General features: G+C 40.7%; 2 protein-coding genes across 2 annotated transcripts; one reads left to right on the forward strand and one right to left on the reverse strand.

Moving 5' to 3' along the window:
* The first annotated feature begins 621 nt into the window (after positions 1 to 621).
* Positions 622 to 1,933, forward strand: TADA2B (transcriptional adaptor 2B). Its single transcript, XM_010288812.1, has 2 exons — positions 622 to 705; positions 941 to 1,933. Exons 1-2 carry the CDS (start codon positions 622 to 624, stop codon positions 1,931 to 1,933), a joined length of 1,077 nt encoding a protein of 358 aa, XP_010287114.1.
* A 5,522-nt stretch (positions 1,934 to 7,455) lies between these two features.
* On the reverse strand, positions 7,456 to 12,654 carry GRPEL1 (GrpE-like 1, mitochondrial (E. coli); the record flags this gene model as incomplete). Its single annotated transcript, XM_010288813.1, has 3 exons — positions 7,456 to 8,509; positions 10,828 to 10,909; positions 12,486 to 12,654. Coding segments are annotated over 3 exons (598 nt in total), but the record flags the coding sequence as incomplete, so codon positions are not given.
* Between the last annotated feature and the right edge of the window lie 881 nt (positions 12,655 to 13,535).

The raw sequence follows: 13,535 nt of genomic DNA on the forward strand, positions 1-13,535 counted from the left end.
AGCGGGTCCTGGCCGGAGCCCCGGTGTGGTGCCCCTCTCCGCGGAGACAGCGGACACTCTGTGGGTGCAGGTGGTTCTGTGCCGGGGTGCTGGCTGTTCGGCCTTATCTGGGCCACCTGCGGGAGAACTGCTGGTGGAAGGAGCACTCGGGCTTCTCGGACCTGTCACTACCTCGAGTTCCAGTATTTGCCTTCCCTCCAGCCTGTCTCTGTTACAGACCTCATTCCTGGCTCATCTTGGTGTTCTGGCTTTTCCTTCAGTATGTTACAGCTGTCAGCTTGCTGCTTGCCTTCTGTGCTGATATACAGTCAGGCTCATTTCTAAAAAGTAGCTGTAAAAAGCATCATCGTTTCATTCATTATTCATTACTTGTTTAATGAAGCAAAATGTAATCGGGAAGACTTTTTCACAGTCTTCAAGTTTATGGTCATTCTAGCTTGTTTTAGTTCTTAAATAATTAGAAAAGAGTAAATATTATCTTTCTTTATCTCTATATTGCTCTAAAAGTACTTAATCAGTGCAATATAAATGAGCAAAATCTCAAACGATGTAGTTATCTCAGTGCTGGCTTGGGACTTAGAAAGCTTCCTAGTGATGGTAGGGTGACTTTTTGTGAGAGCGATGGATGCTCAGGAATCACCATGCAGATCCAGTGTCATGATGGTGTTCCTGTACATAGAGGATCTGATGCAGCTTGCCTTGGTGGTATTTCTGGTGCCGGTTTCATGGCTTATGTGCCCCTGGGCACTTGTAAATACATACCTGGACCTAAAAATGCAGATCCGATGGAAACGTGGCTAATTTCAGTGTTGCTAGAAAAGTTTAGGTATAGCGAGTTAGCTTTTGAGGAGCAGGGAAGAAGCCATGATCTTAGCTGAGTGCATGTTATTCTGGAGATGTAATGGGATCATTTTATCACTCCTCCTTATTTTCCATTTAGGAGGACATGGCTGCTCACGTGGGAGCATCCCGAACGCCTCAGGAGGTGATGGAACACTACGTGAGCATGTATATCCATGGCAACCTGGGAAAGGCTTGCATCCCTGACACTATTCCGAACAGAGTAACAGATCACACATGTCCCAGCGGTGGCCCGCTCTCTCCTAGCTTGACCACACCACTCCCGCCGTTGGATATATCGGTGGCTGAACAGCAGCAGTTGGGATACATGCCGCTTCGGGATGACTACGAGATTGAATATGATCAAGATGCGGAGACTCTGATCAGTGGCCTTTCGGTGAACTATGACGATGATGATGTGGAAATAGAGTTAAAAAGAGCTCACGTAGACATGTACGTAAGGAAGCTCAAGGAGAGGCAACGGCGGAAGAACATTGCACGAGACTATAACTTGGTACCGGCCTTTCTGGGGAAGGATAAAAAGGACAAGGAGAAAGCTCCCAAACGAAAGATCACGAAAGAAGAGAAGGAGCTGAGGCTGAAACTGAGGCCTCTGTACCAGTTCATGTCCTGTAAGGAGTTTGAAGACTTCTTTGAGAACATGCACAAGGAGAGGATACTTCGAGCAAAGATTCGGGAGCTGCAGCGGTATCGTCGAAATGGAATCACCAAAATGGAAGAGTCGGCAGAATACGAGGCAGCCAGGCATAAACGGGAAAAGAGGAAGGAGAACAAAAACATAGCTAGTTCCAAGAGAGGGAAGGAAGATGGTAAAGAAGGTGAATTTGCTGCCATTGAAAACCTGCCTGGCTTTGAACTCTTATCAGACAGGGAAAAGGTGCTCTGCAGCTCGCTAAATTTGAGTCCCGCACGTTATGTGACTGTAAAAACTATAATCATTAAAGACCATCTCCAAAAAAGACAAGGAATTCCTTCAAAGAGTCGCCTTCCCAGTTACTTAGATAAGGTACTGAAGAAAAGGATTTTAAACTTTCTAACAGAAAGTGGTTGGATATCCAGGGATGCTTCATGAAACTCAGCTGATCTGAAAAAACACAGCAGAGGCCCGTTATAGCCTCAAGGACTCTGTTACTTTTTCCTTCCCTCCCCAAAGATACAGAAATTATGTCACTAAAAAAGAAAAAAAAAAAAGAAAAAAGCAAATACATAAACCCCCACAGTATTCATGATCCACGGTTCAAATGGACTTTTGCTTTGGATCATGGAAAATACTTAATTGTGAAACTTCTACATAGGATTTCACTGCTTTTTGGTACATTATTAGAACAGATTTCTTTCATGTGAACTTACTCAAGTCCAGTAGTCCCAGAGTAATTTACTTTACTCCTTACTATTGGACAAATGAGTATCAGTGTAATCCTTGCTTTTCTTTGAAGGTGGGAAGATAGTTGAATTTGCTGGAAACTTTCTTCTCCCTTTGTTTTGTTTTTTTGGCGTAACGCTAGCAGCAAAGTGAAGCTTAAAGAAGTCCTGAGCTCAGGAGCAGGGTGAGCGGGGCTTTTTGTGACCATTGCTAAGCTTTCAGAACATTCTCCTTAGTAAATACAGCCAAGGTGCTGGGACAGTGGGGTGAGAGTTTCTGTCGATAATACAGCAAGGATGAGCCACGGCAGGGAGTGGAAGGAAAGAAATGCGGTAGGTGAGATGCCTTCAAGTACTTGTGCTGTGGAAAGGGTTCTTGAAGAGCTGCCTTCACACCCAGCTGATCCAGAGGTAGCTTTCACTTGAGTTTTTGCTGAAACAGACCCCACTGAAGCTTCAGTTTTAACAATTAGTAGCAAAGGTGCAGGAGTACATGGCAGCTGTGGTGCTGTGTTTCGGAGGAGGGGTCAGCACTTACTGTGAAGTGGCTGATTTGGGCTGGAAATGGGGCTTGGGAAAATAGGCAGTGAGTTGTCATGCAGCAGTTGGGAACCTCAGGCAGCAAAATTGCCTTTTCTTCTTGTTGGGGGAGCCTACTTCTCCTTCAGTATCTGTAACTTCTGAGCTTGCATGGGCTGAGGAGGTGTAGCTGCCTCCTCCTGAATTTAATTGGGAAGGACAGGAAAAGAGTGAGATTCTTAGAGAGTGACCACTGAGTGTTTTGTGGGTTTTGTTTGTTTGGTTTTTAAAAACAAATATGAGAAGTGATACAGATTAGGTCAAAATGTGCTCCTGAAGTACAGAGCTGTAAATCAAGCCATTACAGGGTTCTAATTGCACATACCTTGAAACGTACTGGACTAAACATGTTGAAGTTGAAATTACTGACGTGGTAGAACTGTGAATGCAGCCCGCTGCAGTGAGAACAGTGCACCTTGAGAGGTCACTCGTCGCAACTCCGATGACTACAGTCTGAAGTGGGTACTTGTGACAGGCACCAGCTGGCGATGCAATACAGCATGTAACAGAAACACCAGATCCACAGTACTGTTTTAGTAAGATCTACCAACGAAGGGGAAGATGTTGAAGGAGGACTAGACAGGGATTTTTATGCTCATTTCATCCTTAAATTCCCATGCTGGTATTTAACCAAATTAATAAAAAAAAAAAGGTGGCTGCCACGTGGAAGATGGCACAGTGTTACTTGGGTCTAAGCCTCTCTATGGGTCATGCCCAGAGGAGGAAGCTGTGACCGTGGCCAGTTGGGCAGGCCTTGTGGAGAGCAGGTGTGCCAAAACATGGAACTTGACTGGCTCCAGAACAAGTGGAAGCACTGGAAATGTCATCTTGGTTTGATGCTTTGGGCTGTACTCAGTGAGGATACCACAAAATCTTAAAACGGTATTAATTCTGCAACTTGGCAGAGATACGCTGATCAAAACTGGGTTTTAGTTGTTATATCCAGCATTACCAAAATAGCGTTACCAGTGAGTTTAGACTAAAAGGGGTACAATTACAAAGCCAGCATTTCTAAGGAAGAAAAACCAAAACTCTAGTGCCTTTTTCTTTTGAGCTTGTGATGTTATGTCCCTTCAAAAAAGGTAAGGGCTATGTCCTCTCGGATGTAATGCTTTGTTTGGCTTACCTGTAAGTGGCTTGTTGTGGAATACTTGAGACAAAACTGTCTCTCCTTGGCAGCAGCAGAACTAACTGCAATGTGCTGAGCAGCTTTAAGAACCACTTCCACCCTACATGCATGTACAAACAGCACACAAGTTCATAAGGTATAAACCCTTGGTTATTTTCTCTGTCCTACTCCTGTGGAAAGGAAACTCAGCCTTTCTTTCCACTATTCTAGTTACGCAATTTGGTTTTTCCTGTACCTTGTTACTTAACTGCCATACCACACCATTACTGATAGTGTTCTGGAGCCTCAACTCTGCATGTAGCTGAGAGTTTAAAATAATCGGGTTTTTTTGGTTGTTTTCTCGAATCTGTGATTTTTATATTTCTACACTGTTTTGGCACATCTAAGTTTAACTGAAGCAATAGTCTAAAGCCCATCTGAACAATAACTTAAAAAAAAATAAAATCTAGGCACCAATGAGTCATTTAAATGTTGAAGTGAATTCTGCATTTACACTTTGTAGTTTCGTAATTCCTCAGTCCCTCCAAAATGTTTCTTTGGTGCTAGACGTAACTTATTGAACATCAAAATGAATGTAAAATAAAGTATTTTTAATGTATGAAATATGGCTATCAATATTTATTTTATACTTGCAAGCAAATTCAAGGTGGCGAATGTTTGCTTTAGCAAATATTGGTCCCTTGGAAAGGGCTTCCCCTAAAAGCAATGTCTCATTGTCAGCTCTGCTTTTAATTTTAAAGGTGACTTGCACTAGAGGATGCTGCTGTTCCATATTTTCACATGGAACTGATTTAGTCTCAGCATTTTTTTGTTATGAGCTGCTGTTTTTTTGTTTTTTAAGTTGGGATGCAGTTATGTTAATCCAGCAAGTTACTAGAGCTATGCTGCTTGTCTTCTGTGGTGAAGAGGCTGAGAAAAGTATGGCAAAGAGCTCTTTAACTTGTATCTTGTGTTGATCTGGAAGTGCTTCCTGTACTGTACAAATAACCTAGCCTTCATGTTGCTAATGAAAAGGTGTTTTATATGCTTAATGCTCTTGACTTTTCTAATTAAAAATATTACTTATGATAGTATCTGTCCTAAAAGCATTGATGTAAGCCTATGAAAAAGTGACACTCCATAATCTGTTCAAAATGCTGATCTTCTGCTACTGATAGAGGCAGCAATAAGTCTGTTTTAATGCTGTGTGTTTACTTCAATCAGTCCAGTGCCAGTGATGTTTTACAGTAATCTTTGCTCACTAGGTAACAAGGGAGCATTAATCTCCATTCTGTATGTACTACCCAGTGCAGTAGGGTGTGTTTTTGGACACATAGTATTCTGGACACAGACCCTCCTGCCCTATGTTCTGCTGCAGTCCCAGCGAGCATTAAGAGCACTAGTAGGTTTGCACAAGTCTTTGACCATAAACTGCCTTGTAAATCACAAACTAAGCACTCTGCCATTATTCTCTTGTGCTGCATCAAATTTCTTTGCCACTGTAATGGACTTCATTAACCTTTTGGTTTACTATCTCTTCTTGCAAAATGTTTTTGCATGTGCCCCAGTTGCTCTTAAGTGATGACAGATTAAATACTGTGAAGGAAGGTACCTGGTGAGCATGTCAGCTCATCAGCTTCTTCCTTAAAGGGAATGTTGCACTCATTTGAATAGTGTACTGGTACAGCTGTGCCGGACACACAAATGCCTGTGCTGAAATCATGTAAAACCTAACTGATGTTGTGCACACCCAGCATTTTACTAGGTTTTTGCATTGTATATTGGTAAATAAACTTGTACTAAAGTTTCTTTCCACTATTGATTTAATGGTAATGTAACTTGCATAATGCAGAAAATGGCTTAAGTCTTTGCAATAACAAATGGAGATGCATTTTAGCTAAATGATGATGGGGGGAGAAGTAGTCTTTATGAAATAGCTAAACTGGAGGTACTGGTGGTAGCTTTGGCTGCTCTTATGCTTAAAGATCTTTTAAGATCTTTAAGATCTATTTTACATCACTGTTCTTCGATTTCTTCAGTGATTTTTACTGTTGTATGGCAGACTGCATAGGCAGTTTGAGCTCTCAGTAAAGACTGAAGCTCTCTGTGCTGAAAGCCTCTCTGCAAGGGCAAGCCAAAGAAAAGGAACCACTGAGAAACTCAGTTATCAGCTTTACAGTTACTAGTCTGAGTCTCGTGCTGAACATTTAACAGTAACTTGTGTTTAAGAACACCCTGAGTGAAGACATGTAGTCCAAAACAAGACAGTTTGTGTGAAATGCTGGGAAGCTCATTAACAGAATCTTAATCAGCTAGGAAAGAAGCTGTCCCTTTGTTTTAATTGCCCTACTGGAAAAACTTCTATGCTAATGAAGCTGTTCTTTGATTTAGTTTAGATCCAGAGGGGTTGGGAGGGGACAGAACACCACATGACAGTTCTTAAAAGGTATCTAAATTGATCCTGGTCCCTTTATGGCTTGTCAGTGGAGCAAGGGTTCCACTCAAAGTGCAACAAAACCATTTCTTCAATCCTACTTCACACAGCTACTGTGGGCTCTAAGCTAGATGGAAGTTACTTCCAAATTCAACTACAGTATGTGGAATCCTCCCCCCCCTTTCTTTCACCCTCTAGTTTTATACTCAATCTTTGCATTTTGATCCCTGTACTTGATTAGTTTAAAAAAAAAATTAACACTGTTGTTGCCTTCTACACACACCAAAAATTCTTCTCCCTCCCCTGCCCAAAGGATTGATTTTTTTTTTTTTCTTAGAGTTGAGAAAGAATGAATGAATCCTTAAACATGACTAATCCCCAAACAGCAGTATGCACTTAGGTTGCTCCTAGTTAACTGTCTGATTCCCAGCACTGGGGAAAAGAAGTCTTAAAGAACCAGTAATCACTTCTCACCATGAGTAGGTCTAGCATTCAGTAAGCCAGGGGCAACTCTGCATCTGAATTAAAAAAAAAAAATTATACTTGACCTTAAGGTAAGAAGCTCCTTAATCCAAGACAAGCAGAAACAAGGGTGAAAAACTCAAACTCAGAAGTACTTACTGTTTATCAGGTCCTAATAACATGCCTAAGTTTGAAGTTTTTCCTGTGTGTTTAATGTACAGGCTTTGAGGATACAAGACGACGGATGCTTTGTCAGTTGTGTAATTTGCCAAGTTCCATCCACTCCTATCCAGGTGACCAGACAAATGTAGGACAAAGCATTCAGTTAATCACATACTGTATTTTAGCCTGATTCTGCAGGATTGGGAGCAACAGGTGGAGTTAAGACATAGCAAGAGCTGCATATGGGAAAAGTTCAGTTGCAACTTAAGATCCAAGTGCAAGAAATGAAGATGAAACTAAGTAAGTTCACATTTTTGTTTGAGCCACTCACTTACATGCAATTATTTATCTAACTCTAAAAGGCAGTATATACCGAACTCTCAGCTACTTGCTGCTTTGGGTATCCTGGCTTTCAGCAAGGTTGTAACTACAGTTTGCATAACAAACTGATTGTAAAGCCTGCAAGTTACAAGACTATCAAAATTGTTTAAACCAATTTATACAATATTAAATTAAAAATCCAGAGATAGGATAAATTCTATTGGTTCTTCAATGCCATACAAGTATTAGATGGTTTCCTTGAGTCAATGTTACTACAGAACAAAAAGGGCTGAACAATTACAAAAGATGTCTACTCTCCATTGCCTTTTATTTACAGGTCAGAAATCACAAAGGTTTCAATTACAGTTGTTGAGAGAATTTCTGAATAGGCAAAAAAGGGCATTTATGGCATCAGTGTGAAAAAGCTGATGGACACTTGCAGAAAACGGGTTCTTTGTACTACTTCACCCACTTCTGCAATGGTAGATTCTACAAAATAAAAGGAAGTGTTTGAACTGCTATTTGGGTTTTCAATCTACATATAGTGGTAAATGTGAGATTGCAAAATTCTGTTGCTTTCAATTTAACTTACCTTTGGTAGCAATAGTTGTAAAAAAAACGTTATCTATCTAATCGGAAGCATTAGAGGGCTTAATGACTCTTGTATTTCACACTTAAGAGAGCTTACAGAACAGTGATGCTGAAGGCCACTACACAGGAGAATTTCATCAGTTGCTTCCTTTTCACTGGGAGACCTTAACCAATTCATTTAAACCTCTCAGGGGGCAGAGGAATGAGGAAAGCATGGTGTAAGAGAAAAACCATCCAGCTGTTTAATAGTTGTATGGCATTTTAAATTCTCAGATTAAGCAGCTAAGCGTCTTTCACAACACCCACCAAGGCAGGCCGCAGCGTACGCCCATGCAGCTTATAGCCAATCTTGGATACTAATGCAATAGTGCCAGGCTCCTTCCCTTCCATGGGAGCATGGAACAACGCTTCGTGTTCATAGGGATCGAACTTGGCTCCAACAGGATTCAGTCTAAGCAGGCCATGTTTTTTAAACACTTTCTGAATCTGTACTTCTGTCATAACAAGACCTTCATATAAGCTCTTCAGGTGAGGATTTTCATCCTTAATTTCTTCCTTTGGAACACTTTCTGTTGCTTTCTCCAAAATGTCTGCCACTTCTAGTAAGTCCTTACAGAAGCTCTGAATCCCTAAAAAGAAATAAAACAGAAGGAACTGGGATTACTCCACTGAGGGAAACAAGTGTTTAAAAAAACAACCACCAAAACAACAAAAACCAAAACCTACAGCAATAATCTGTACTCTTTTAGATTTTTAACAAGATAATGTGATACTGTAAACCTCTGGGGTACAATGTCCTTCCCAATTTTACTTTATGATACAGAACTTGAAATCCATACCACCTCCTCTTGTTCTTTGGAAAAAATGTATTACAACTTAATACTTAAAAGAGCTAAAGCTATGCTGATGACCTGACATTAACAATTAAAATTCTAAGTGAAGTTACCAAAACCTTCAGATGGCTTAATGTAATCTCCTCATGTCTCTCTCTCATCCTGGGAATTCCTACCCTTTAATCTGATGTGCTAAAATACTTGCAGAAGAAAAAGCAGGTAGTCAGACCAATACAGAGTCTAAGAGATGAACAGGGATTCTTCATTGAAGGAAAAGAACTCACACCTCTCTCTCCCACTACAAACCACTTTTATAGAGTCAGAAGCTGCGCCTTGTAAAGACTGAGCAATTCCCAAGCTAACAACAGTCCATGTCCTGGAGGTGTTATCTGGCTCACGCTACAAGAATCTGGACTACTCTCACTTGAGGCAAACTATCTCTAGAAATCATGAAAAATTAAAACGATTCAGTAGAGGTAAGCCAATGATAAACTGCACTGCATTTTGGCAGCCGTGTTTTTGGGGTTTTTTTTTTAGCCACAGACAGTCTTTTTATTCTAGCTCACATTTTAGATGTCTTTTTTCTTTACCAAGAAGCAATATGAGCATTACCAGAAAACAAGTCTTTGGTTTAAACAAAAAGAACTATGGAAGCACCTTGCAGGATCTATAGGGATCATCTCAGGAAAGAGTCACAACTGCACAACTCCATAGAGACTTGAGCTCTTTACATAACAGTAACTAACAGTGTCCAAGTAGTTCCAAAAATCTGGAAAAATGAATCAAGGTTTTAAATTAAAACTAAAACTGTGGTTAGGGTGGAAGTGTCCCAAATATAGATTAACCAGTTGTCTGGTGATCTGGGTCAAACCAAATAACCAAACTCTTCAGAAGGTGGCTTCTTGTGGTTTGTGTGGTTTTTTTTTTTCAGAAGTTATCCCTGCAGTTATCTGTGACTTCATCTCTGTGAATTTATGCAAGTGTCAGAAATGAGTTTTTCTTCCTTCAACAGAAAAAGCAGTCATATATGAATGATAAAACTTACAATCATGTAGCTCACCTGTAATTTAGTTTTCATAAGAAGTTGTATTTGAATATTTATTTGAATATAATATTTATTTATCTCTGAGCTCAGGCATGACTCAAAGTCCTTCTACACCAAGTAGCATATTAGTGAAATAATACTTACGGAAAATCAACTTCAGGATGAAGCATTCAAACATCCATGAAAACAGTACAAAAATACTATGTAACAGAGAAATGCTTTTTCACATTAACTGCAGACCCTGTATTTGAAACTAAAATTTCTGTATTCAAAATTAAACTACACAGATGTATATAGTTTGTGTCAAAAAAGGCCAACTAATTTTTCAAGCCAGAGTGACAGTCAAACACTAAGATGATATAGCACTCTTCTGCTGCAGTATCTGCATACCATTTTTGTTTTACCAATTTGTGTTTGAACTGTCAAAAAGCTAAATCAGATGTCAGTAGTCTGGCTCTTGAAGAAAGATGTGTTTCTAGCACTCCTTGTAGACCGTGACTGTACATTCCTGCCACTGAAAACAGTCCATCCATGTAAATTTATTACTTCTATGGCCTTCCAACAGAACAGAAAGGTTATACAAATATAAAAGAAAAAAAAAAGCCACCCCAAAAAACTCAAACCCAAAACAAACAACAAGAACAAAAAAAAAAATCAAACCAGAAGGAAAGCTGGTATTCCATGCTCTTGGTTCAGTTTTCTGCAGTCAGTTTTGAGACCAAAGTGCGTGAAAAAGGCAAACTTCAGGTTGCAAGCCTTATTGAAAAATCCACTAGTGCAGTATGTATTGTAGAAAATCAGACACCAAATCTAAAGAAAATTTCAAGTTGTTGACTTTCAGCAGTTTAAGTCTTGCCCTTGTCTAACGAGATGGTAACAATTCTGATGGAAAGTGAGCAACCGGTCAAACCTCTCTGCCTCAAATACATTTTTCTAACCAAGTAGTCAGAATCACCGGAAGGTACAACTTGTCAAAACTGTGGGCCAGTCAGCTCAATTTTCCAGGCTTTGCACTTCATGCTAGTATTCTTGAGTCTTATGAGTATATGCAAAAAGAGCCTCCACTGACCATATAACTTTGCCTCCTCCACCAGTTTCTGGCTTCTTTGCCTCACGTTTTCTGCATCTGCCAAGGCACGCTTGTACTTGTCCTAAAGAAGAAAAACCAGTAACAGAAGAGATTTCATTCATGGTGGTTGGTTAGTTCACAATAATTCAAACCAGCACATTCAGTACAAAACAACATTTTAAACATAAAAGTTACATGGCCTAAATCCACCATCTAAAGAGTAATCGGAAAACAACATGCCAATTATCATGGCATCCTTCCTATCAAGGCAGATGTTTACTTCACTTCAGTGCAGACAGAAGTGAAGGAAAGGAAATAACATGGGTTTCCAGACTCTCGGTATTTGTCCACAGATTGGCTGGAAGAAATTTTTAACTCTACGGATATATCAAGTTTTACAAATCAAAGATTTCTGCTTTCTTTCGTGTATGTTCACAGAAAACCTCAGCAATTTTAAGGTATTTTGACACAACGGCAAACGAGATTCAACCCAGTCATGACTTTCAAACCATCTCTTCCCTCTCCATACATACCACAGAGTGTCCTCCAGTTTTTTCAAACTTTACAAACTATGAAGTCTAACTAACTCCTCTGTTGTTCAGACTGTATTTTGGTCTGTTCCTGGCAAGATGGCCATCTAGCAGCAGATGTACTAAGAATGGAATTCAATAAAATTAGTCACTTCAAGTGTTTTACCACCTAACCGAGAACTCCATGTTGGGCTTCCACTCTCAATACACTTGACCTCACATGCTAGTGAAGAAACAGAATAAAAATAGTGAACAAGTTGACTGAAGAGCCATGTTAGGTAGCCAATAGCAAATGTCGTCAACAGAGATGTTAAATGACATCTCAGTTTTGTCCTTCAGTGCTTTGGGAAGGGCAACAGAAATGAAACTCAATCCACTTATGATCCATAGGTGCTGCTTCTTTAGAAGGTTCTGGGCTACCTCTCAAAGCCTCAAACACTCTATACAGACATTTTATATAAAGCACTCATCCAGAAAAGCAACACCTTTGTTTAATCCACACCTCCCACTGGCTTCTTCACCCTCCGCTGAAGTCACACATGGAAGAGAATGCAAGATTCATTAGGCCAGACAGAGGGAACATGACGCTTCAGCCTTGTGTTTGAAGGGCTCTCCAACAGAGAAGGTTTGAAACTCCCACTTCCTAAGCATGTCGTAAGTACACTATTATATAAAAGCTAAGCATCATTAACCCTGACCTTTGGAAAAGTCAGCAGCTGTTTTCAGAAAGCCTGCTCTTAGTGCACACAAATACACAATCACATCAAAGACACACTCAAACCTTTCAGTGGGCTTCCAAAAATTTCTCAACTGAGCAAAACCTAAATTAACTGAAGTCAGTGAAACTAAGTAACAAATTTTCAGGCTGGAAGAGGTCCTATTCCATCCAGAAATTGGCATGAAACTATCCAAAAATCTTAATTTTGGACCAGAGATGCATCTCAGGTCTTGTAGTACATCTATTCTTAGGTTTAAAGAAATTATGGAATTGCAGGTTTTTATTCAACAACTAAACAGCAGCCACAAAACCATATCCAGATTGTGCACCAAGAACCCGTAATGAACACTCTTAGGCATGCGGTTTGTAAGGTATGTGTTTGGTAAGGTATGCAACCAAAAGATACTTACAGTAACTTCTTTTAGTTGTTCTTCCAGTTTGGCCTTTTCTTCAGTTAACATTTTTTCAGCAGAGCTGGGTTCAACCTTCTGCTCGTTTTGGCTCTGACTCTGGTCCTCTTCCAAGTTCTGGCCAGTATTTTTCTGTTGTGTTGCTACACAAAGCAATCGCGAAGAAGTCCTAAGGCAAAAACACGCGGACAATATTACTCAGTTGATTACTTTGTAAAATATTAGCTTTTTCTGAACATACTGGACACTTTATTTGACACATCAACATCTACAAAATTCTCACACTGAAGCACAAATTAATACAACAGTTCTAGGTCTGTGAAAACTGTTTGCAGAACCTTTCATCAGAAGTAACTGAACTTAGCCCATCTAAAATCTTGCAAAAAATAACTTTGCTGAAAAGATAACCACGGGGCAGCCACTTATAAATGTCTATTACATTCAGTTTATAAAGTCACAGCACTTTTAAGGGGAACATGAGCTTGTTTTCAGCACAGTACTCTATCAGGAAGCAAATCTAGTTTACGTGATGCAATAACTTGCAACAGTCTCCCAGCAGACATACCAACAAGCACAGTGGTTTATTGCAGATTGGTAGAGAGCAATGGAAGAGCGCTTTCTTTGTTGCTGCTGTATTGCAAACATCCCGTCAAGAACGGGCCAGTCTCCATGAAGATGGCTATTTATCCTTTCCTAATGTTTCTCAGGCTGAACTAGCTGAGCTACCTGAGCAAACCACTTCACAGACGAGGTGGGCGGATCAGTGCCGCAGTGACAAAAGGCCTCGGCTCCCTGCACGCCACATCAAGACTTCAGGCCTGGAGACATTCAGACTCAAGACCGGGCCTGGAGGGCCCAGCAATCCCTGGCCGGGTCACTCTCCCGGGGTAGGCTAAGGGGCAACATGGCAAAGGTCGGCGGGGAAGGGGGACCGGCAACAGCCCGTCCCGGCTGTAGGAAGGGGCTGCCCAGTGCAGAGCCGGAGAGCCGAGGCGCGAGGGGTGAAGCACCCCAGCGCGGCGGGGCTGGGCCCCGCGCTCCTCCTGGCCC

Source organism: Phaethon lepturus, unplaced genomic scaffold (assembly GCF_000687285.1).
Source record: "Phaethon lepturus isolate BGI_N335 unplaced genomic scaffold, ASM68728v1 scaffold46276, whole genome shotgun sequence".
Lineage (NCBI taxonomy): Eukaryota > Metazoa > Chordata > Aves > Phaethontiformes > Phaethontidae > Phaethon > Phaethon lepturus.